Source organism: Miniopterus natalensis, chromosome 3, assembly GCF_054644295.1.
Source record: "Miniopterus natalensis isolate mMinNat1 chromosome 3, mMinNat1.hap1, whole genome shotgun sequence".
Lineage (NCBI taxonomy): Eukaryota > Metazoa > Chordata > Mammalia > Chiroptera > Miniopteridae > Miniopterus > Miniopterus natalensis.
In genome coordinates this window covers 32,982,937-33,008,170 of record NC_142083.1, presented here as the reverse complement: position 1 = coordinate 33,008,170, position 25,234 = coordinate 32,982,937, and the positions used below count along the sequence as shown (strand labels likewise).

Below are 25,234 nucleotides of genomic sequence, written 5' to 3'. Positions count from 1 at the left end.
GCCCTGGCCGGGTGCTTCAGTTAGACTGTCGTCCCCATTAGCCAAAGTTGCGGGTTCGATCCTCAGTCAGGGCACATACACAAATCAACCAACAATTGCATAAATAAGTGGAACGACAAATCAATGTTTCTCTCAAATCAATAAATTACATACACATACACACACACGGAATTGCTATGGGATACAAAAATACTAAGTACCAAAAAAAAGATAAACTTCACAAGTTGTATTTTATAAGCTGACCACCAGCATCAATCAACATGACCTAAGTGTCATTGTAAATTACTTCATCCAATGACAGAAGTTACATTCTTTTCAAGTGCACACAAAACACTTTATTATTTGTGGGCCATAAAGTAAGTCTTAGAAAACTTAAAAGGAACCAAATCATGCAAACCAGTTCCTAACTGCAATGGAATGAAGTAAGAAATCAGTAACAAAGATCTTTGGAAATTCCTAAATATTTGGACAATAAATACACACATTTAAAATAACCTATGAATCTCACATCATAGGGTATATATTGATTCACTATGTTGTACACCTGGAACTAATACATAATTGTAAGTCAACTATTCTTTAATAAAAATAACCAGTGGACAATGCCAAATGGAAAATTATGAAGTGTTTTGAACTGAATGAAGACACAACATATTAAAATTTGCTAGAATGTGGCTAAAGCAGTGCTTAGAGAAAAACTTATAGCACTAAAATGCCTATTTCAGAAAAAGTGGTCTCAAGTCAATGACTCCAGCTCAATTTTAAGCTAGAAAAATAAAAAATGAGCAAACTATACCCAAACCAAGCAAAAGAAATAATAAAGAGCAGAAGTCAGTGAAAGCAAAAGCAGAAAACAGAAAAAAATCTGATGAAAGCAAAATCTGATTGAGAAAATCAGTAAAATTGATAAATATCCAACTAGACTGATCAGGATAAAAGATATAAGTTAACAATATTAGGAGAGAAAATATCACTGTAGGTCTTTATATTAAAAGGAAGTATCATGAGCTTTATGCAAATAAATTGGAGAACTAAGATAAAATGGGCAAATTCCTCTGAAGACACACACCACCAAAGCTCACTGGAGAATAAATAACCCTAAATCCACTTTCAGTACAGAATTTGTAGTGTAAAAAGAAAATTCCAGGCTCAGCTTGGCTTTATTGGGGAATTCTGCCTAGCATTTATGGACCCGTATACCAAAACTAGAAAGACACTACAAAGCTACAGGCCATGACCCGTATACCAAAACCAGAAAGACATTACAAAGCTACAGGCCAATTTCAAGGAATGTAAGTATCTCGTAACGTACGTTGAAATGAATCCAGAAAAAGGCCTGGGATTGGAAGACAAATTACTAGGCTTCAAAGATAAACTAAAAGGAAATGGGACTTAATTCCAATGCTGTAATTTCTGCAGGTGCAGTTTCATGTAATAGAATCATGATACAAGGATGCATCTAAAATATGGCAGAGGAAAGGCAGAAGAAGGAGGGCCTAGCAAATGGGGCTGAGGGCAGGCACAAAGACAAATTAGCGGCAACAAAGAAACAGAGAGGTGGCAATTCCGGTGAAACTAGTAAATAGCAGAGCACAGACTTGAAATTGGAAATGAATAAACGCATAGTGCTAGTAAGATATCCAGTATCATAATATTCAGTGAGAGCTTTGTGTCAGGGCCACTCTAGTGAGAAGGAAGTTGGAAATTTATGACTGCAGCTCAGGAGAGAGGGAAATACAGTACTAGAGGCCACGTCTATGTAACTGATCCCATTTACCACCTCTGATGATCACTGTGACTATTACATTAAACATAGTAGCATACTTTAAAAAAACACCCACAACAAACTACTCTTTTAAGGGAATCTTAGGATGCTTTTCCTAAGAATTATAAAAAACTAAATGTACTATATACCTCAACTAATTACTATTTAGTGATCATAACGAAAATAACACAACATAGCCATTTTGTTTGAAAGTCTGCTGATAGCTACTATTCCAACCTGACTTTCCTCTACTGTCCTGTGGCGGCAATCACACAGACTCAGTACTGGCAAGGGGTACACTTTAAAGGTCTCTCCTCTCTCACCCCCACCCCAGCTCCATGCATGTAAACACATTTGAAACCAAAATGGCTCATGGCCTTGAACCATAGCTGGCCTACCTACAGAAGTCAGCCGTACAGCCTCATCTCTGGACCAACTAAGCCATCAAGTCATACAGAATCCTAATTTACATGTCTGAAAGCCCATTTATTTCCTAAAGAGAGGCATTTTTGGCTAACATGCAGTCTCACTTAAATGACCACCTGGACACACCACTCATTCACCAAATGGGGAGCTTAGACTTCTGATAAACGGAAAAAGGCATTCTGCCTGCTATTAAGCAGTGACCATTTTCATTGTAGAAATAACATAGTAAGAAGCCGATTCTGAAAACAAAAGGAAGATTCCAAGTCAGCTATCACTATATTACTACAAAATGTTTAAGATGCAAAGCCTTTGACTAAAGCCATGGCCACAGAACATGAAGACTGGGCAATGTTCAAACACTTCTATTTTGGTACTAATTTTGAAACCCTGGGGCAGCCTATTACTACCTCTGTTATAAAAACAAGGTGTAAATATACAAATAAATGTCTCAGAAATAAGTGAAATTACCACTCAAGACTGGCAAGGTTTTAAGATTTCCATTTTATTAAAAATATAGCAACACAATAGCAGCAGCATTTGATAAATCTTTACTAGTACCATTTAGTAGTCCTACTCACATAAACACACACCACCTATGCAGCATCTTCATGTTTACGCTTGGAACTCTTCCCTTGATAACCATAGCATTATATAAAGAACACTATTGTATTAACCTAATTAAGATTAAGGAGAGTGATACTCAATCATTAAACTGAACTACCTATACAATTACACAGTACACCGAAAAGTAATCTCCTGTGAAAGTCAGGGAATTCTGTAGGTTATTCCCCAACAGTTTTTTGCCTACCCGTAAGCTTAAATTGGTAGAACCAAATCTCAACTCTAATTCTTTCAGTATGATTTTCATGAATTTGAACGTAAGTTTAAAAATTACCTATCTAAGCAAATAAATGATAATCAAGAATGGAGGGAACTATTCATTCCAATCCTGGGAAAATAAATATTCACTGTAAAATATGTGAAGTTTCCTCAAAACTGGTAATTTTCAAAATTAAAATTTTAGCTAGATACAAGTTAATTTAAAAATCAGGCAACAGACTAGAAACCTGCCTTTTAAAATAATATATTAAGGAATGTTCTATTAGATATAAACTAATAATTATAAGTTAACTGCTAGAAACTATAAAAGTAACTAAAAATGAAACGGAAAAAAAAATCAAATTACTGGTTACTAAATCCAACCAAATAGAATATGGAACAAAAGTCATTAATAGCTGTAGATTTTATTTTTTAAATAATGTATCAGTCTTTAGGTGGAATCATTAATAAAAATGTACTAAGAAAAACAAATTCACCCACAAACCCAAGATTAAGTAGGGAAGTCAATTTTATTTTAAAAGATGATTTTATTACATTTATACTGGACTCTTGCTTCCAGAAATGTAATTTAGTCCTTTTAAGGGCACTAACTTCTGAAATCTGAAAATAAACAATTCAAGTGAATATTACATTAGTAAATAAACATAAGAAAATACTAAGTATATAAGCAGCAAAAATTTAAAAATTTAAACATTTAAGGAACATAATTACTTTGTTGAAATGGCTATTTCATGACCCTCCCAGTTAAATTCAGATACTTTCTTTTAGTAAAAATATAAGAAATGACTAACTGAAATGTTAAGTTACTCAATGCATCCCTCCAAAAGGATTCATTTTAATTGCTAATTCTACGAAAGATTTAAATCAAATCATATTATTTCTAATAGATAAACTATTAAAAGCCAATTACTATACATATTATAACTTTATATTTGAGTATTATCTTCAGTTGTAAGATTTGGGTCAAGCTTTATTATTTTTATTTTTTAGGGTTTTTTTTTGTTTTAAATAAAGATAGCAACATATAGAGGAATGAATGGGGGTCCTGAAAATCACTAATATCACAAGATATTATTTTCTGGACAAAAATACTGGTTCTATGTGTGAGTTTTTATTTTTAATTGAGCATGCCAAAATTTAAGCCTGACACTTTTGAAGATCAACACATTGATCCTCCTGAAAGAAAAGAATTCTAAACAGAACATCACAAGCTGACTAGTGCTCGCAATTATAAGTTAGATTAGATGGAAAATAATAACTAAGGAAACGGCTGCAGAAGTTAAGGATTTATAGTTTTCTCACATGAAACTGGCTACCTTATGAAGGGCCATCTTAGGTTACCATTTCAGTGGGCAACGCTGGAAAGCGAGATCATAGGGACCAACAGAATCTGTCTAGAATGATGAAGAGCAACTACAATTTTAGGAACAGAGTGTACTCTCTGTATGACCAAACAAAAAAAGGTAAATTACAGGAAGTTTCAAGTATAAAACGGCTGTCATCTTGGCCTTACCTCAAGTTTTTCTGACAGTATCTACCTAGGATTGAACAAGAATAATCTTAAAGAAAAAAACAAAATACCTTGAAAGAAAATAACAAATGGAAACATAAACGAACGAGAAAATCTCTCTCCCTCTCTCTCACACTCACACACACACCTCAGTATCTGTAGACCCTAGAAAGCTTTGCTTTCACTTTCTCCAGATCTCTTGTATTCCTACTTCTGCCTAAGTTTTACAAACCAGTCTTTCCTTATTTTAAAGCAGAATAAATATTAGCATGAAAAATAATTAGCAGGACCCAAATTAAATATGCTAATTACAACGTATAAAACATTTAATAGAGTCCAGAGTAAAACACTCAAACTTTAAATGATTGTTTTATAGACCCACGCAAACATGCACTCTCCATGTCAAAACAATTTCTATGGAAACTAAAAAAATAACAGGATAAAACTAAAATGCTGTTTTGAAATGCATAAACAAATACTTTCCTCTAAAATACTTAGCTTTATTAGGAAATGGTACTAAAAATAACAGATAGTCCAACATTTGCTCTATTCTACTTACATATCATAAATAAGACCGCTGTTGATGCAAGACATACATACTCCTTCACGATCTTTCCATAGTCACCAAGCATTCTTCTATCAGAATAAGCTGTTTACCAGCCAACCATGTGGTTGAATGATTAAAATGACCATCTATACTTTACATAGTAAAGCATTTTCAAAAAATTTAATGTACACAGTGACAAAAAGGAAAAAAATACCACAGTAATTCTGGACACATGAAGAGTAATTAAGCAGCTTCATAATCAAACCAGGTTTCATTATTTGCAATAAGGGCAATTTTTCCCATTCTCCACCCAATACTTATTTCAATTGTATTAACCTTAGAAGAAAACTCAAGTTGAAACCATGTAACTGATGCGCTACCCAGCCTTTTAAGTCTGTAAGTAACTCTTCCCATGAGGTAAGGCAACCGAGTAATTTGATTGTATTCGATTGTATTAAAATAATTAAACTTGATTTTTCAATAACATACTAATTAAAAGGCATAACTTTTTTTGGAAATATAACAATAATGAAAGGAGTTCTGAAACTATGAGTTGTGGTTTGGGGGGAAGTATTAGCAATGTTGTCATTTCACTACTTGCATACTTTCTGCAAAAAGTGAACCTAAGAATGATGGATGACCTATATTTTAAACCAAGTAAGCATATCCTTAAACATAAAACCACCTCATGTATTCACCTTTTAAGTTCAATTTCTGCACATCATTTATGAGAAGACGACTGAGAGGTAATAATTAAGGCCATCCCATGTAGACAACTAAAGGATTTGCTATAAGTAAATTAAGAACATGCTTCATTTTCAATTATCACAGTATAAAACTGATGGTCCCAAAACTGCACTGTTGCTTTAAGCTCTAAAGTCATTCTTGAAAACAGGACTTCCCTCTCATATCAGGTGAACTAAGTAAGAAGCTCTTCTGACATATCAGCTTGCACACTTCTCTATGGGAGTAAGTGGGATATCCATCTAAATTCCGTATGAACTGAGTATGACTAGTACATATAAAATTCTAGAAAACAGTATACCACATTGTAGAAGGCACTAAAGCTTCAGCTTGTGCTCCCATAGCCCATTTTGAAAACCCAAGTTTTCTTTTTATAATGACACCTTTAACACCTACTGCTGACAACACACACTGCAATATTATTCATAATAAGTTTGGAAATGTCAAGAAAGTTAAAAAAGAAGTGCTTACTTTGTGGGGAAACCCAATGATTCTAAACACTGAATACTAATACATTATTATTAGTATTCAACAGTTGTTCTTCCTTTTGAAAGAGAACAGTAGTAGCATGCATTGTCAGTTGTTTTTTAATCCACTTATTTAAGCAATTTTTAATCTGTAAAACTATTTTAAAGAAAAACTGCTGTCCTAAACAGTGAGAAAAAGAAACACAATAGTGAGAATTTAACACAATGACTATAAATCCTGTGGAGTAAGTGTTAAAACTTCTTACATATTCTGCACTTACAAGAGTGGATATATATTTGCACCGATTTCAAGCACATCATCAATCTGTATATACTGAAATTAAAAAAAAAAAAAAAGTGAAATACAAAATTCAGTAACTAGCACTTTTTAAAAGCCTCCAATGCTTATCTCCAGTCTTTGCAGATAGTACAAATCTGGATTTTTGATGTCCCATTTCTTTGTAATGGTTCTTGGCAAACACTAACAAACCACATGACAAGTGTGTCAGCCACCATGGAAATGCACAGATTTTAGAAGATGAGTTTGGGTAACATCAGTTATCTTCATGATATCCATGCTTAATTTTCTTACTCAGTAACAAGATGGCCACAAAGCCATCTAACAACTAGACAAGCTGTTAGCTCATCTCTTTATACTCAACTGGATTTCTTCACTGTTTAACATCTTGTTAAGAGAATTAAAAGCTTTGGATTTTATTCCAGCGTGTGTTGAGAGGTGCATTTGTCGGTCCTATACAGCTTCTGTTTTGGTAGAGAGGTTTTCTTCATTTGGCTGACAATTCCCATTCTGCTGCTGTACTTTGTTTTCCTCAGTCCTTGGCGCATCCCTGTCATCGGCTTCTTTGCCCACGCTGGGCTCTGGCTCTTTATTGTGCTCCTTCTCCTACAATGAATATTAAGGTATACATTTGATATTTTTCTCAAGAGCTGCCTGCTACTACATCTGCTTACAGCTAAAATATGTAACTTTATGTTTTGTGAATTAGTAAAACTGGGTATTTTCTCCCGTTACCGTCTCATATTAATAGGATATGCAAACATCTATCAATGTCATTTGTACTTCTCAAACGATAGACAATGTGTGGAAACTAAATTAGAATAAAAGAGATCAACAGAAACTCTAAGGAAATGTTCAGTTAAGTGTTGTATACTGACAGATCTGCAGAAAGAATATAAAATAGTTCCCAAAGAGGCCAGGATACATTTACACTCTGGATACCGAGGAAGCAAAAGTAAGGGAATGTAGACAAGGAAGTCACTACTCCTCTTAACAAAGACTGTTCAAAAACAGTCCAAACTCTGCCCTCAGCTTCAGGGAAAATTAAATGAGAACATGTGGAATAGTGCCTCGCACAAAGTGCGTGCTCAAGAAATGCATGTTATCAGTGTTATTAACAATGATAAACTTCTATCTGTATGAGAGTAAATGAAACTGTAAGGTAAAAGCTCCAGAATTCATAATTGATGTTCAGATACAAATTATACCAGCGTAGCATAATTCATAAGCTCTTAAAGTATTCATCCAAATACCCTTACTTGGTGAAATTTGGTTTTCCATTAATTATTCTAATTCAACAAACCTAATTTCAGTATATATTACAAAACCAATAATGAGAGAATATCTGTCAAATATGCTGAAACAAATATACTAAAAAACAAATGGCAACAAGTAGAAATCTTGAGTATAAAATCAAATACATATGTTACATGTAAATATTTTAAAATTATTATATGCCATCCTATGAGTCTCTAAAATAATGTGTCCATCTTTATTTTTTAATTTATATTTATTGTTGAAAGTTTTACAGATGTCCCTTTTCCCCCCAATTGATCCCCTCCCCTCTACCCCACATCAACCCCACCCCCAAACTTCTGTTTTAGAAAAATGTGATTGTTTACATTTTAATTAGCTTTTATCTATCCCTTCAAAATTTAGTTTTAAAAACTGTCAATTTAACAAATATGAAAGAATACCAAAAACATACAAGACACTGCTGCCCTCGAGGACCTTTTAGCCTACAGCTGCTTCTATGCAATCAAGGACAGTCTCGATGACTAATCATTCAAAGCCTAGACCCCGAATGGCACCGCTTACTTTAAGTGAAGCATTGCTCTTCTCCAACCTCTCCTTCCCATCTCTGTCATTAGAACTCTTCCTCGTAGAGGCTGAACGTTCTCTCTCTCTTCTTTCACTGATATGGTCCCTTTCTTTTTCTCTCTTTTTATCCTTCTTATTTCTGCTGTAAGAATATTGATAATATGTCAGTTAACTTCTAAGAAAGAAAAGACCTGCTATACTGTTGACAAAGTGTTCTTATCAAACACTGAAGCATTGTAAATAAGCATATCAGTAACCTAGTTTGATCAAGTAACATAAATGGGACCTATAATGCCACTTACTTTACCCACATCCCAATTAACATCTTATTTTTTAATTAATTTTTTTAAAGAATAGTTTTTATTGATTTTTAGAGAAAGAGGAAGGAAGAAGAGAGAAACATCAATGTGAGAGCGCAGCACTGACAGGCTGCCTCCTGCATGCCCCCAACCTAGAACTGAACCAGCAAACTTTTGGTGCACAGGATGACACCCAACCAACTGAGCCACACAAGCCAGGGCCCAATTAACATTTTAAAGATATACAAGTCATTTTCGCACAGTGTATCTGTGATCACATAAAACACAATTTGGTATTGTCAATTTATTAGTTCTGAAACATTCAAAAGTTATTTAGTTACTGTAATTTGGATAAAATAAAACCAAATATGTGTGTATATATATATTTTTTTAATTTAAAAAAAAATACATATATTTTTTAACCCACCTTTTCAAAGCAAAAAGTGAATAACCAGAAAGGAATGAAAAGAGGAAAGACCCAAGCAGGACTTCTAGCAAAAGTGGAACTTCAAATAACTTAGTGTCCTCATCATTCACCATTACAAGGAAATCCCACCAATTCAAGAGCAAAAGTTAAGCAGAAGATGGAATGAAGAAGTTCCATTTATAAAAATAACGTACCCTTAAAATTAGAGGGGAAAAAAGAATACAATTCACATCAGAAGCATAATGAACAGCTTCTACTCACAATAGTTAAGCCTAATATGGAATTCTAAACCTTCTTCTCTTAATTATGAACAGTTTAATAATAAACACGAAGACCAGTGGGACAAACAAAGACACTTAGGAAACAAAATCAAGTTCATATGAAAATATAGTATAACAAAGGTGACATCTCAAATCACGGGGGAAAAGATGGTCTTTTATAAATAAAGAGTTTGGGGACAACTGGATTATTATTTGGTAAGTAATAAAATTAGATCCATATCTCATTCCACATAAATAAATAAATCCAAATGGATTGGAGACCTAAACTTTTCAAATAAAACAATACAGTATTGGAAGGAAACATGCGTGAATTTCTTTAACATGGTGGGTGAAGGAAAAGATTTTGTAACCATAACTAAAATTTCAGGTCCAGTAAAAGTAAAGATTTGCCTACATAAATTTTTGCAAAGCAAAAAAAAAACAAAACTATTAGCATATTCAACAAAAAATGACAAACTAAAAACTACATTTGCAACATATTTGTGTGTGTACACGTATCTTTGTACATAACTCTTAAAGGGAACAAACGCATCAAACAGAATAAAATTCTTAGGAATAAATTTAACCAAGAAGGCAAAAAATTTGCTGTGAGCAATAAAGACAAATAAAGACATCCCATGTTCATGGAGCAGAAGACTTAAATATTGTTACAATAAAAAGAGTAATTCAAAGCCACCTGCAGATTCAGTGCAATCCCTATGAAAATTCCATTTGGTATCGTTAGTAGAAATAGAGAAACCCATCCTAAAATTCATATGGAATCTTGAGGGACATCAGATAGCCAAAACAATCTTAAGAACAACAAAGGTGGAAGACACAGGATTCTTGATTTAAAAACTTACTATAAAGCTATAGTAATCATGACGGTGTGGTAATGGACCAAAAGATTAAAACAGAAAGCCTAGAAATAAACTCACATATATGGTAAAAATGCCATTCCATGGGGAAAGGAGAACTTTTTCAACAAATTATTCTAGGGAAACTGGATAGTCATATACAAGCTGAAACTGAACTCTTACTTTATACCATATATAAAAATTAACTCAAAATGGATCAGAGATCTAAACATACAAGCTAAAACTATAAATCTCTTAAAAGAAAACATAGGGAGAAATCTTCATGGCATTGGATTTAGCAATGCTTTCTTGGCTATGACACAAAAAACACAGGCAACAAAAAGGAAAAAAATCAATCAATCTGACCGCAAAATCAAAAACTTTTGTGCATCAAAGGATACTATCAAGAAAGTAAAAAGATAACCACAGTATGGGAGAAAATATTTTTAAATTATACACCTGGTAAAAAATCAATATTCAGAATATAAAGAACTCTTACAACTTAACAAAAAAAAGCCCCTCAATTTGAAATAGACAAAAACTTGAATTAAAAAAGATATACAAATGGTCAATAAGCACATGAAAAGATACTCAACATCACTAATCATAAGAGAAATGCAAATCAAAAGACACCACTATACACATACTCACTAAAATGGTTATAATCAGAGGCGAATAAGAACAACTGTCGCCCAGCTGGGCATGGCTCAGCAGTTGAGAGTTGGCCTAGGATCCAGGCGATAGGGGTTCGATTCCCAGTCAGGGCACATGCCCGGGTTGCAGGTTCAATCCCCAGTCAGGGGCGTGCAGGAGGCAGCCGATCAAACATCATTGATGTTTCTATCTCTCTCCCCCTCTCCTTTCCTCTCTCTGAAATCAATAAAGATATATTTTAAAAAAAAAAAAAACTGTCAATGAGTATGTGGAGAAACTGGAACCACTGTACATTGCTGATAGAATGTAAAATGGCACAGCTACTTCGGAAAAAAGTTTGGCAGTTTCTCAGAAAGATAAAGTTACTATATAACTCAGCAATTACCACTCCTAGTAAACCCAAGAGAAATGAAAACATATGTCCACAATAAAACTTGTACATAAATATTCAAAGCAGCATTATTCATAATATCCAAAAAATGGAAACTATACTAAATGTCCATCAACTAATGAATGGATAAATAAAACATGGCTTTTTAATCCACACAATGGAATATCATTCATCCATAAAAAAGAATAAAATACAGGTTTATGCTACAACACACATGAACCTTAAAAAAATTTAATCAAAGAAGCCAGACAGAAAAGACCACACATGAGTCCATATGTAAAATGTCCAGAACAGGCAAATCCAGAGACAGTAAATAGATTAGTGGCTGTCAGGACTTATGGGGAGTAACTGCTAATGGGTATGGGCTTTCTTTGAAATGACAAAGAATGTTCCAGAATTAAGTAGTGGTGATAGTTACAGAACACTGTGAACATACTAAAAACCACTTAACTGCACATTTAAAAGGGTGAATTTTATGGTAAGTGAATTATTTCTCATTTTAAAAAGTAACTTGGGTAAAGAGAGGGTACCATCACTGACAACTACACACACACACACACACACACACACACGGTGTATATGTTATATACTGTCTTTTGTGAAAAAAGGAGAAATTCAAATATATGTATCTGCTAAACTTTGAAAAAAAGAAAGATAAAATAAACTATCACTTACAGAGGGTGGAGGGGGAGCAAGGTAAAAGGAATCAAGGAAGTGACACTTTATGAATAAATCTTTTTGTCTAATCTGAGTTCAAAACTGAGAAAAGTCTTGCCTTTCATAAGCAAAGTTGTTGGTTTTTTTTCAATAAAAATATGGCCAACCTCTGTAATATTCTATGCTTTCCATTATTCTCACCTAAAAACAATAACCTACAAGCAAATTAACAAAATACCTCTGCTGGGAAACATGCTCCTTACACTCTGGCAAAGCTTTATATAAATTTCTCTTTTCTAAACTTAAAAAATCAACTGAAAAACTATGACTTATCAGTAACACAGTGGGATGAAATAATAAACAAAAACTAATACCTTCCTATGTATAAATCCAACATACAATTAGATAAGGTAATGAAAGAAAAGGCCTTATTTAAAAAACAAAAAAGTAAACTATAAGAATTTAGAAAATGCATAAAATCTGTATGCAACACTAAAAAACACTAAAGATGGCCTGAATAAGCAAAAAGATACACCACATTCCTGAGTAGATTCACCACCACCATAAAGCCTTATTTATAAAGCTACTTATAATTTTCTCTAATTAATAAATCTGTAATACAAATCATCAATAGGTTTTACATCTAGAACCTAGACAACTGACTTTTATGTTCAAATGGGAAAACAGACGTGCAAGCATGGTCAGGAAAGCTCAAAAACAGAGCAACGGGGAGTGTGAGGGAGGACAGGCCTTGCTAGACAATAAGAAATACTATACAATCCAAATAACTAAAAACCATGGTACACGAATCATCAATAAAATTGACCCAACAGCATGGAAGAGCGATTTTCAACCCATGCACTGCAAGAATTTTTAAAACATGCAATACCTATTTTGTCAGGGGCACCGACCTCTTTTCCCTTAGACTGTCAAATTAAAAAATGACAACAGCCCAGCCGGGTGTGGCTCAGTGGTTGAGCATCAACCTAGAATCCAGGAGATCGCGGTTCGATCCCAGTCAGGGTACATGCCTGGGTTGTGGGCTCGATCCCCAGTCAGGGGTGTGCAGGAGGTAGCTGATCAATGATGACTCTCTCATCATTGATGTTTCTCCCTCTCTCTCTCTCTCTGTCCCTTTCCCTCTTCCTCCCTCTCTGAAATCAATAAAGATATAATTATAAAAATTTTTTTTTAAATGACAACCAACACAATAGCCATCCAGAGATTATACATATATTTGTCTCATCAGTAAAAAATATGTTTTTTGGTGTGTCACAGAATTTTAGTAATTAGTTTATGTGTGCCATGACGTGAAAAAGGTTGAAAATCAATAGCATAGAAGTCCCAGAAACAGACTCAAATAGAAAAATTTAGTACATGACAAAAGCAATCTATCAAACTAGTATTAGAAAAATTGAGTTTTTGATGAATGGTATTACAACAGCAAAGCATTTGGAAAAATAAAATTGGACCCATATGCCATATGGTACATACATATGGATAAACTCCTAATGGATCAAAGATATAAATGTAAATAAAACCATAAAAATAGAAGAAGAAACAATGGGGGAATTCTATCATAACCTTGGAATAAGAAAAGACCTTTCTAAATTTATGACAAAATCTAGGAAGTCAAACAGGAAAAAAAATTGAGAAATTAAGTTATATAAAAATAAAAAACGTTTGTATACTTAAAACCTGGGACTTAAATATGACAGTAAAAAACAGTTACTAAATAGACTATTAAAAACCATCCTGCTTATTAACATATCAGCAAATATGCATACTCTAAATTACCTCATTAGTAAGGGTGGTCAACCTATAAACAATAACTTAGAAAGGTAAGTTTACAAACTAGGAATAATACTTGAAATCAAATCACTAAATAATAATCTCCCCAAGACAAAAAGAGCTCCTGAAAATATTAAAAAAAGAGACTCCATAGGAAAATAGGCAAAGTATACAGACAATTCACAGGAAAGGAAATACAAATGGCTTTATTCTTAAGAGAAATGTAACTAAAATTATTTTATGTTGGTACCATTCCTCATCTATCAGGTGGACAAAACTCCCCAATTTTTACTACATAACCTGTCATAGCTGTAGGGAAACGGGCACTCTCATACACAGCTGATTAAAATACAAGGTGCTGCCGATTCTTAACCAAGGGCAATGTGGAAATATCTCTCAAAATTACAAACACAATCCTCTGACCCAACATTACCATTTTTGGAAAATTTTCCTACATACTTGAACACTACAAAATGAGGTAAGTCCAAAGTAATTCATTACAATATTGTATAATTTATAACAGAAAAACTAAGAAAACCCATTCTAGCCTGCATCGACCTACACGATCCAGATCATGGTTCGATTCCCGGTCAGGGCACATGCCCGGGTTCGGACCCCAGAAGGGGGCATGCGGAGGCAGCTGATCAATGACTCTCTCTCATCACTGATGTTTCTCTCTCTCTCTCTCTTCCTCTCTCTGAAATCAATAAAAATATTTTTTTTTAAAAAAAAGAAAACCCATTCTACTGCAGGCTGGTTAAATAAACTAAGGTACTACTATCATACAAAAGAAGTCCATGCAGTTGTAAAAATAAATGAAGAAGCACTCTGACAAATATGGAAAGACCTGGTAGTTAAAGTGAAAAAAAGCAAGTACGCAACAGTGTATATTTTATACTACCTCTTTTATAAGAAAGATGAAAATAAAAACCACATATCCTTATCTTGTATGTATGTGCAAATACAAAACACAAATAGTCACTACTTATGGGGAAAGAGTAGATGGGCACATGGATGGAAATTAAGATCCATCAATGTATAATTTTTTACACTGTTTTGATTTCTGAACCATGCAAATGTATTACATATTACTCATTCAAAAATATAGTTTTAAAAATAGGCTGAGGTCAGACTCAGGAAACTCAGGAGAACTTAAGAATGATGGCATGGGTTTGGTGGCTAGAGAGGCTGCAGTGAGCGCGCTGCAGTATTTTGACCAAGGTTATGAAGTGCTTGGTGTGCAGGAAGCGGCCGCGACACTGATGGAGGAGGAAACTCACAGATACCTACCTACGGAAACCTACCTGAGCTACCTGACAGCCCCAGATTATTCTGCTTTTGAAACCGACATAATGAGAAATGAATTTGAGAGACTGGCTGCTCGACAACCAACTGAATTGCTCAATAAGAAATGATACGAACTTCCAGCCCCTTCCTCGGGTCAGAAACATTGGGACATTACTGCATGGTAAGAATGTGTAACCAATTCTATGGCCCAGTTAGAACATCAGGCCATTCGAATTGAGAATCTGGAAATAATGTCACAGCATGGATGAAATCACGGAAAGTATATAATGAAAATCTAGTTCATATGACTGAACACGCACAGAAAGAGTCCTAGAAGTTAAGGAAACATAATTCAAGATTTAGCCCAGCTGGGCGTGGCTCAGTGGTTAAGCGTCAACCTAGGATCCAGGCGATCAGGGTTCGATTCCCGGTCAGGGCACATGCCCGGGTTGTGGGCTCAATCAATGACTCTGTCATCATTGATGTTTCTATCTCTCTCTCCCTCTCCTTTCCTCTCTGAAATCAATAAAGATATATTTATAATAAAATAAAAAAAAATTTAAAAAAAAAAAGATTTAAACTGGCAGCGAAAGAATATGCAACTCGCAGCTGGATCTAAATTAAGAGAAATGGAGTCAAATTGGGTATCCCTGGTCAGTAAGGATTGAGGCTGAAAGGACTATTGTGCAATCAGAAAATGAAGTCTTTCAAATGAAGCAGCAAGTTGGAGAGGCCAATAAAGAGAACATCCGACAAGTCTTCTGAAAAGGCAAATTAATTCAGTGGGTAGAAAGGCAGGCAGGCTGGGCTTCCACAGAGGACCAGGCACTGCTCTGTGAAGGTCAACAGCATCTTATGGAAATCATCAGTTGTGTTTACAAACCATAAAAAGTGGACTCTCATATTCTACGTGTACATTAGCAAAATAAAAAATTTCAACTTGGTGGTATTACTTACTTAAAAAAAAAAAAAAGGCTGAGGAAATAATGCCCACCCCCCTTGCTTCCTTCTTAGTTTTAGCACATGCTTTCAACCTACCTCCTAGGGGATGGAGACCTAGAAGATTTCCTTTTTATGGTTTTTGATGTTCTTGGGGATCTGGAAGAACTCCTGCTCCTCCTCCTCCGCCTTTCCCTGAAAGTCAAAGACAGGCCATTTATAAACAGCAGCAATTTAAATAAAAGGCAATTCAAATACACAAAAGCAGAAGAGTCCTTAATGCTCTCAGGTGAATAGTACTCTTTGGAAGCCAGTTTAAACTCATGTCCTCTATGAGCACGTTCTATTATCTAATTTTAGTGCCGGTCAAATTATGAACCATGTATTTTACAGACTAATAAAAAAATCTCCTAAGATTTCATATTAGAAAGGGTAGAGGACCTCTGATTCACCTGGTTAAATATGTTCTTCCTTAGCTTCTAAAACATGTTTTGCTATCAGATCCTTTGTCATATATCTAGCTCCTTGCTGCCCCACTGTGGATTATTTTGTAACAAGGTACCATGCCTTTTTCAAGAGCTGACGAATAAGCTGGCTTGCAAAACATGAATGTTCCAGACCTAAGTATTTAGAGTATCTTTCAAAAAGTATTTACATTAACTCATCTTATGCTTTACCCTCTCATCTCCTATAATTTCAATACTGTTGTTCTGTTCATTTAAAACTGAGTGCACAGTTGCTTAGCTATAAGTAAAATACTTAAAATCAGGGATTTAAATATGACAAAGTAAAAAATAATTACTAAATAGATTGTTTATTAAAAACTATTTTGCTTGACATATTAGCAAATATGAACACTCTAAATTACTTCATCAGTAAGGTCGTCAACTTAGAAACAATGCATTTCAAGATATCCATAATTCAGGGGATGAGGTATGAGGATATAGTTATTAAATGATTAATGGATCCAACAATCTATCTCACAAGGAGTTCGGACAATTAGTGGCCACATAGCTGAAAGAATCTAATCTTCTAGAATTCAAGTTGTTCTTACCACCTCAGTAAATTTAGCCTAGGTTAATGAAACATAGCATGTTTTTCATTTATTAAATAAAAACCTAAATAATGCTCAGATGTGTTATATATAATAGATGTTAAGACCAAAAAAGCTCAAGAACCTTGAGAACACAAATAAGTAGTCAACTCCTACTCTACCTAAAGCTCTCTCCTCCATAATCCAACTTTATTTCAGGATACCCCAAAATTATACTTCTGACTGATGAAGAAATTAGTTAACAATATTCCATTCAATCAATGCTCTTCTGTAACAGCTCAGCACGAGAACCTGAAGTACTTTTTACATAGCATGAGAACATCAGTGTATTCCGGACTTTAAGTTTACACAAAAAAGGGCTCCACCTTGATCAGTGTGACTCTTTACCTGTTTGTTCAGAAAGCACTATGTACAGGTGGACATCTAATAACTACCAGCTGATGATAAGAGCTAAGGCTGAATAGACAGCAATCTAGAATATCAATTAGTTGAGAAAGTGGGCAGCTCTAGTAGGAACTGGAGTTGGTTAGAATTAGATTTAAATTTTAGTTCTACAACTTAACAGCTGCACAACTGGGGTCACGTTGCTTTTAATCTGAGCCTGTTTTTCCAAGTGGAAAATGGAGATAAGTCTTGCAGTGTTATGAGGATTTAGAATACCACTAGTAAAGTAGCAAGCATAGAGCTTGGCACATAATACGTGCTCAAATGTTTTCTCCTTCCCTTTCTTGGTTTCATCTTTATTAATAGTAACTTTTAAGTATTAAAAGTTTTTTATACATTGCCCCTGCCAGATGGCTGTTGGTTGGGATATCCGTCATGTGCACAAAAAAGGTTGTAGGTTCAATCCCTGGTCAGGTGGCGTAGGGGAGACCGTCAGTAGATCTGTCTTGATCTCTCTCTCTCTCTCTCTCAAAGGAACAAAAACATATCCTCAGATGAGGATATTTTTTTTAAGTTTTTATATATCAAAATTTTCTTTTAAAAAGCACATTAGGGGACAATGTTGGAAATAAAAATATTAAGTAGACTAATTTTCTGAGGAGTTGAAATGTTTCCCGTTTACTAAACAAAAATCAGAGCACTTCAAAAGTAGAAAAATGCTAAAAGTTGAGAAATTTTATGTCTTCACCAAGCTCTTCTGAAAGCATAAAACATTCTAAACAGCATTTATTTTCTAGACCCCACAGGTTATTTAGGACTATATTTACTGAATGTGAGCATCTGAACTTTCTTAAATAACAAGCAACTTTAAAATGGGCCATGAAAAAAATTGAACATTTCATTCATAGTCATCAGAGATAGTAAATTCAACTAAATTTAAAAGGAATCAAAACATTACTTGGTGTTGTGAAAAGCGATATCTAAACAATCACATAAACATGAAAGAAATGTGTGACACATAATCAATAAAATCACTGTGCCGCAGATGTGCAGTTACAGGGCTCAACTGATACCTACAGTAAATGAGGTTACATTAATTCTTAAGGTTTGGGTTTAATGTTAAAATATGACCTGCTTATTTTAAGCCCCTTTTTAACATAAAGTGTTTGTTTCAACTCTATGCTTCTGAGTCAGTTTTTAAAAAGCAGGTAGCCAAGTACTAGTTAGAGAAGTCTCAAGTAAATGTAATCTCTAAAAAGAGAGAGCTACTATACTTCTGATACTAACATACAAAGCAGATGGAAAATTTTCTCTAACCTTCAGTTTCCTCATGCTTCACAACCACATAATAGTCTTCTCATACTTGTGAAGATTAAATAAGGTTAGCCAGGAATAATTGCAGAGGCATAAAATCTGGCATTTATAGTAAAAGCACTCAATAAATGCTTGAAATATCTTGTATTATCTACCCAAAAACTAGTATTAAGAATAAGCTATTAAAAGACAGGTTTTTTTAAAAAAAGACATTCCTGTTTCCAAAATTATTTTCTATGAAAAATTATGCTTAAAATACCTTTAAAACTTGCTAAAATATGTGTATTTTTAATACATAGCGTAACACAAGTTAGTAACTTCTATTTATAGTCATGGTATCATCTGGAATAATGGATGTAGGTTAATATAATCTTGAATCAGTGAAGGTCTTCATTTTGCCACTGTTACTATGGCAACCTACTCCACCTGGTGGCAGTGTACCTCTTAATAGGTAGAGGGAACAGTCCTAAGAAAAACGCAAAACCTTAAAACTGACAAAACCAAAATGTAAGCATCATGTACTCAACAAAACAGTGCAGTAAAAATTAATTTGGATGACAAAAGCGTTAACACTGCAACTTTAGAAATCATTTCACATAATAAAACTCACCACACCATTCCAAAAGAATACAGAAGCCTAACAGGTCAATTCTTCTGTATTAAAATAAAGAAAATAAAGACACTTCCATGTCTTGGCCACTGTGAATTAATGCTCCAATGAACATAGGAGCACATATACCTTTGGAAATTAATGTTTTCAAATTTTGGGGGTAGGCATCCAGAAGAGGAGTTGCTAGTTCTACGCTTTATTTTTTGAGGAGCCTCCATACTGTTTTCCATAGTGGCTGTACCAGTTTGCATCCCTTCCCACCAGCAGTGAATGAGGGTTCCTTTCTCTCCACACCCTCCCAAACACTTGTTACTACTTGTCTTATTGATAATACCTATCCTAACAGGTGTGATGTGATGTCGAACTGTCTTTTGCTAGGTGACTGGACGAAGAAGATATGGCACAAATATACAATGGAATACTACTCAGCCACACGAAAAGATGAGATACCGCCATTTACAATATGGCTGGACCTTGAGAATATCATAAGAGAAAGAAGTCAGACAGAAAAAGTCAAGAACCTATGATTTCACTCATGTGAGATATAAAACTGAAAGCAACAAATGAACAAACAAAAACTAATGGACACAGACAAGAGAATGGTGGTTACCAGAGGGAAAGGGGGCTGGAAATACAAAGGGTTGGGTGTCAAATATATGGTGGCAAAGGAGATTTGACTAGGTGGTGAACACACAATGCAATACATGGATGATGTATTATAGAACTGTACACCTGAAACCTATGTAATTTTATTAACCAATGTCACCCCAATTAAAAACAAACAACAACAAAAACTTGCCCCTGCCGTCCTACCCTCCAAGAAAATCAGCAGCAGCACCATCTGCTAGTGCCGCCAGCACTACCAGGTTAAAATAATGGATCAAAAAGTAAGTAAAACTTTTCGAATAATTTTGCCCAGTACCATCCACCCTTCCTCCTCACAGGTTCGATACTGTGGCAAGCCCTGTTAGAGAAGCGCTTACTCTGCAGAGAAAATGTTATTACTGTACTGATTCCACTTGTACAGAAAATCTTTCCCCTCCGTTAAAAGTCTGGTTTCCGCATGTCATCAGTAAACACCTTGGTAAAGGGTTAAGCGCGTCTAACCTGCTGGAACTACGAGACCGTCTTGACGCATTGTAACTCCTGGGCGGCGTCCGGGGCTTTTTTTCCTTCTTCCGTTTCTCGTCCGCCTCTCTGGGCCTGTCCTTCTCCCGCTCCTTCTCCTTCTCCTGCTCCTTTTCCTTCTCTCTGTCCCGCTCCTTCTCATGCTCTCTCTCCCGCTCCCGCTCTCTGTCCTTCTCCTTGTCTTTATCTTTGTCCCGGTCCTTGTCCCGGTCCTTGTCTTTGTTTTTACCCCGTTCCTTTTCTTTTTCACGCTCCTTTTCCCTGTCTCTCTCTTTTTCCCTTTCCTTTTCTTTATCTTTTTCTTTCACTCTTTCCTTTTCCTTGGTCTTTTCTCGCGTGTCTTTTCTCTTGTCCCTTTAAAAACAAAAATAAGTAAGTTAATTCACAACTGAAACAATTCTACTCCCCATAAAGACCTCCCTCTCTTTCTTTAATAACTATCAAAACAAAACAATTTATAATAGTTATAAAATATCATGTAAATTTCTGTATAATCCAGTTGTAACTGAAGCTGCTAAATAAAACAAATACCAGGTGGAATGAAGTAGGAAAATCTGGAAACCTCATGAGTCATAATGGCCATCAGATTCAAAACAATGGCAACCAATATTAATCATTACTAAAACAATCAGAAAAAAGTTTACATTCATTAAAAACCTAAACCACAACAGATTTTTAACAAATGAAGCCACGTAAAAAAGTATCCTTAATTTTTCCAAAACTCACCGTGAATGAGAACGACTCCTTGACTTCCGCCTTTCTCTGGATTTAGAGCGTTTTTTATGTGGGCTCTTAGATCTACGTCTATCTTTTTGTCTTGAACGTGATCTGTTATGGGATCTACTCCTAAAGAAAAACAAATTGTTAGAATGTCAAACCCTTTTCTTAGAATTTCAATTTTTAAAGATGTCTTTCAAATAAGAGAATTTTAAAACCTATCCCAAAAGTATATATCAATATTTTAAAATTATCTAGTATGTAATGTTTCAGTTAGATTGTCTATAATAAATTTATTTACTGGAAACTACCAGGTACATCACTGTCCAGAACACAAAGATAAAAACAGGGAAAGAATTTATTTCCTGTGTCAGACTTAGTATTTTCAGGTGTGGCTTTCTTTTGCTAAAGTTTTTCTCCCTCTAGAGTGTCTCACAAAACAGAATATACCTCTGTGAGAACAGAAGGCAAAATAATGCTAGTCCTGTGAATTATCTCTTTTTCTCATGCGCATCTCTTTTGCTAATTATTATATGCCTCAATTACTACAGAAGACTTCTCCTCCTATGATCCAGGTTTTCATACCATAAACTTTTTAACTCTTGGCTTGTGTGTGATGACTGCTTGTGATTACAGTTTATCTTGACAAATTATAATCTTGAGTGGTGGTTATATGGTTCAACAGTTTCTATAAATGGCTGTGTGCTATTGGTCATAACACATACTAAGAATATATAAGCAGCATAGTGCTAGTGACGGTACTAGTTGACAATAAACATTGCTTATGAGTTAAAGGTAGATATAATCAAATACTGGATTTGCAAAGCCTTGATTTTATAACTACATAAACATGGCTATTAAAAGAAACTATTACGGGAATTCTTGAAGGAAAAATAAGTTATTCCAATTGTGAAATTCTCTAGGCTCCTTTTCCCAGTGAAATAACTGCTTATGTAATGTGATTTTTTTCATAATGAAGTAACCTAGGAACTATGTATTAAAATATAACAAAACTGAATGCGCACAACCTTAATAACAATGTGATGAGACTCACCAGCTTTGAAGTCAGCTCTGCCACACACTAGCTGTGAGAACTCTGGCTAGTCAATTTCTCTACGCCTGAGTTTCTTCATTTGTAAATGGAATAAGAATTATACCTACATCTACTAGGGCTGTCATAAGAATTAAATCAGATGACATATGGAAAATTTACTGCCTACCAGTCTCTGGTACAAAGTAAATGCTTACAATTCCTAACTCTATCATCATCAACAATATAAATGAAAACTAAAATCTATCTTTCTTTGTTCCAAGGAGGTCAAATGAACTTCCACAAGTATGCTTTATATATAATTAAAACTCATCTTGATAGTCATGCTTTCACGAATTAAAACAAATATCTATAAAAGAAATATATATAGCCTGGCTGGGCGTGGCTCAGAGGCTGAGCATCGACCTATGATCCAAGAGATCGCAGTTCGATTCCTGGTCAGGGCACATGCCCGGGTTGCGGGTTTGATCCCCAGTGGGGGATGTTTCTATCTTTCTCTCCTTCTGAAATGTTTTCTCTCTCTGAAATCAATAGATACATTTTTTAAAAAAAGAAATATATACAGTTAAATGCTTGTGCTGTACTATGAAACCAGAAAACCCTCCAGACAACCCTCAATAATGAAATCTTGTTGTTTAAACACACTTTTCAGTTAAAATTTGTTTTCCAACAGCTAATTTTCAACTGAACCACTCATCTATTTTATGTCTTTAAAAATTATACATTTATCTTCATACCACATTTTTAATATAAGATAATTGTTAGTTTGTTGAGATTTTTATCAATAATAACCTGAGAGATAAAAGGATCAATAGATATTAAGGCAAAAATGCAAAACTGAGAACATTTTTAGTCCATTTACAGACATCCACATAGGGTATATAATAAAGGTACTTTGCTTCTAGGTTCTTAATAAAAAGTCTTAAGATTTCTGTTCTAGTTAACCTTGCTAAAAATATAAATAGCTTGTTTTAACCAAACTGTTTCCCAACCTTAATTAAGCAAAGAAACCCTTTTTAAAAACTTAACCATAGCCCTAACAAATAAAAAGTTACTTGGCTTCCCACTTTACCCTGTAGGACCTCAGAATTTGAAAGTTACTGCACAAGAATAACTATTGTATTTTAATTTGGACATTGAATATTTTCATATCTCTATCTCACCTTCTAGTCATCTATAAGTTTTCTGAGGAGGAATGCTAAAAGCTTCAAATCAAGAATAAATCTAATCCAACCAAAGATAAAAATCTGAGTTATGGTTAGCAGTTCTCATTTTAGAGTAACGTGCAAAACTGCATTTATAAATGAAACTATGAATAAAGGGCAACTTACCATCATGTTGCATCATCAAAGATCACTGGTAAGTCAGTTGTTTCCCATAAAATATTATAAAATGTCTTATAGTTCCTATGCTAGTCTGTAAAAGTTACTTAACTTTAAAATATAATAATTATAGTATTACCCACCTTTCCTCACACTGTCCTGATGAGAATACTACATAAAAATTTGGAAACAAAAAGTGGAAACACATCATCCCAGTCCTACCCAAGGTCACAGCGACAAGAAATCCCTTTCTCCCTCCTAACATAAGAAGGGGAAGGAATAAGGAAAGGGTGTGGGAGGCTTTAGAAGCACCTGAGAACAGTGAGGACGTAGAAGGGGGGCCTTCAAGAGCAAGGGCTCTGCAACCCACACTCCTGCTAAGTCTAGCAGGTCACAAGAGCCAGAGTTGAGTGTATCAAATCCCACCAGCAGAGGAGGGAAAGCCAAGAAATGCCTGCCACCCCCCTCCCCTAATGGGATGGGGGAAGTTATTTCCACGTCAAGATCCTTAAGTTTTCTGGATAAGGATTTTTTTCCATTAAACAGAACTCATCCTATTTCTTTAAGAACTTAGTAAAGGTTGTATGTTTTTCTATAAACCATGTATAAAAATAGTATATGCTTATCAAAAATGTGTTTGTAAAGTGTGTGTATATATTCATGTATATGTGTGTATATATGTAGATACGTGTATGTATGTGTATGTGTGTATATATACAACTGCCCCCTGAACAATGCAGGGTTGGAGTGCTGACCCCTGCACAGTCAAAAATCTTGTTACTCCCCCAAAACTTCAGTCACCCCTCAGAATCTACAAAGAATTGGTTCCAGAAATATCCCCCACCCCCACCACAGATACCAAAATCTACAAATGCTCAAGTCCCTTATACAAAATGGCATGGAACAATGCATACGGTCCACCTTTCGCATTCATGGATTCCTAACTGCAGATCAAATATATGCACTGTCTTAGATCTGTGATTGGCTGAATCCATGAATCCTAAACTCACATATATGAAGAGCTGATTATGTATTTATTAAAAAGAATCCACATATAGGTGGATCCACGCAGTTCAAACCTATGTTGTCCAAGGATCAACTGATGTCAAGAAAGGTGATTTATAAAGCTACACGGTTAGACCTACATGAAAGCACTCCCATGAATGAGAACCATAATTAACAAATTTCATTTTAGACTGAATAACCCTCCCCTCATTAACCCTTGGAAGGGGAAAATATCCAAATATACTTAAAATAATAAGAGCGAAAACCTTACAGTGGATAAATTAGCCCCAAATAATTTTTTATAACATAAAGCTTCCCAGAGATTATAAAGGAAATACTGATGTCAATCATTAAATTTGGCTTTATTCTGGCCTAGAAAACCACGAAGGTATTAGATTTGGAGCCTGGCTCTTAAAATCAACACAAAATGAGATTCAGGTCACTGGTCTTTTCTTTCCTTAGAAAAGAGGTTGTTACTCTTCAGTTCAATTCTGAATTTCCTTGCTCTCCTTTTCTGTTCACATCCTGTTAACCTATGGTAACATGCATAATCTAGCCCTATTGCTTCTATATCCCTTCCCTTCTCCAGTTCCGCTTCTGCTGCACTGCGTCATTCCTTGTACATGAAACAATTTCCTTCACGTGGATCTGAACTTGCCTTGTATGGAA

General features: G+C 34.8%; 1 protein-coding gene and 1 pseudogene across 5 annotated transcripts in view; one reads left to right on the top strand and one right to left on the bottom strand.

The window, feature by feature from the left end:
* Nucleotides 1-5,020: 5,020 nt before the first annotated feature.
* SREK1 (splicing regulatory glutamic acid and lysine rich protein 1) overlaps nt 5,021-25,234 on the bottom strand; it is a 39,240-nt gene continuing 19,026 nt past the window's right edge. For 4 of the 5 annotated variants that reach the window (XM_016202666.2, XM_087815396.1, XM_016202669.2 and 1 more), the window contains 5 exons: nt 21,197-21,316; nt 20,450-20,824; nt 16,080-16,175; nt 8,416-8,560; nt 5,021-7,203 (listed from right to left, as the gene is read on the bottom strand). In XM_016202666.2, the coding sequence (XP_016058152.2) occupies nt 7,051-7,203; nt 8,416-8,560; nt 16,080-16,175; nt 20,450-20,824; nt 21,197-21,316 (889 nt within the window). In that variant the 3' untranslated portion in view covers nt 5,021-7,050. The remainder of the gene's footprint in view (nt 7,204-8,415; nt 8,561-16,079; nt 16,176-20,449; nt 20,825-21,196; nt 21,317-25,234) is intronic. The other variant, XM_016202667.2, reaches the window with a different exon arrangement.
* Nucleotides 14,921-15,375, top strand: LOC148093460 (pre-mRNA-splicing factor SPF27 pseudogene; annotated as a pseudogene).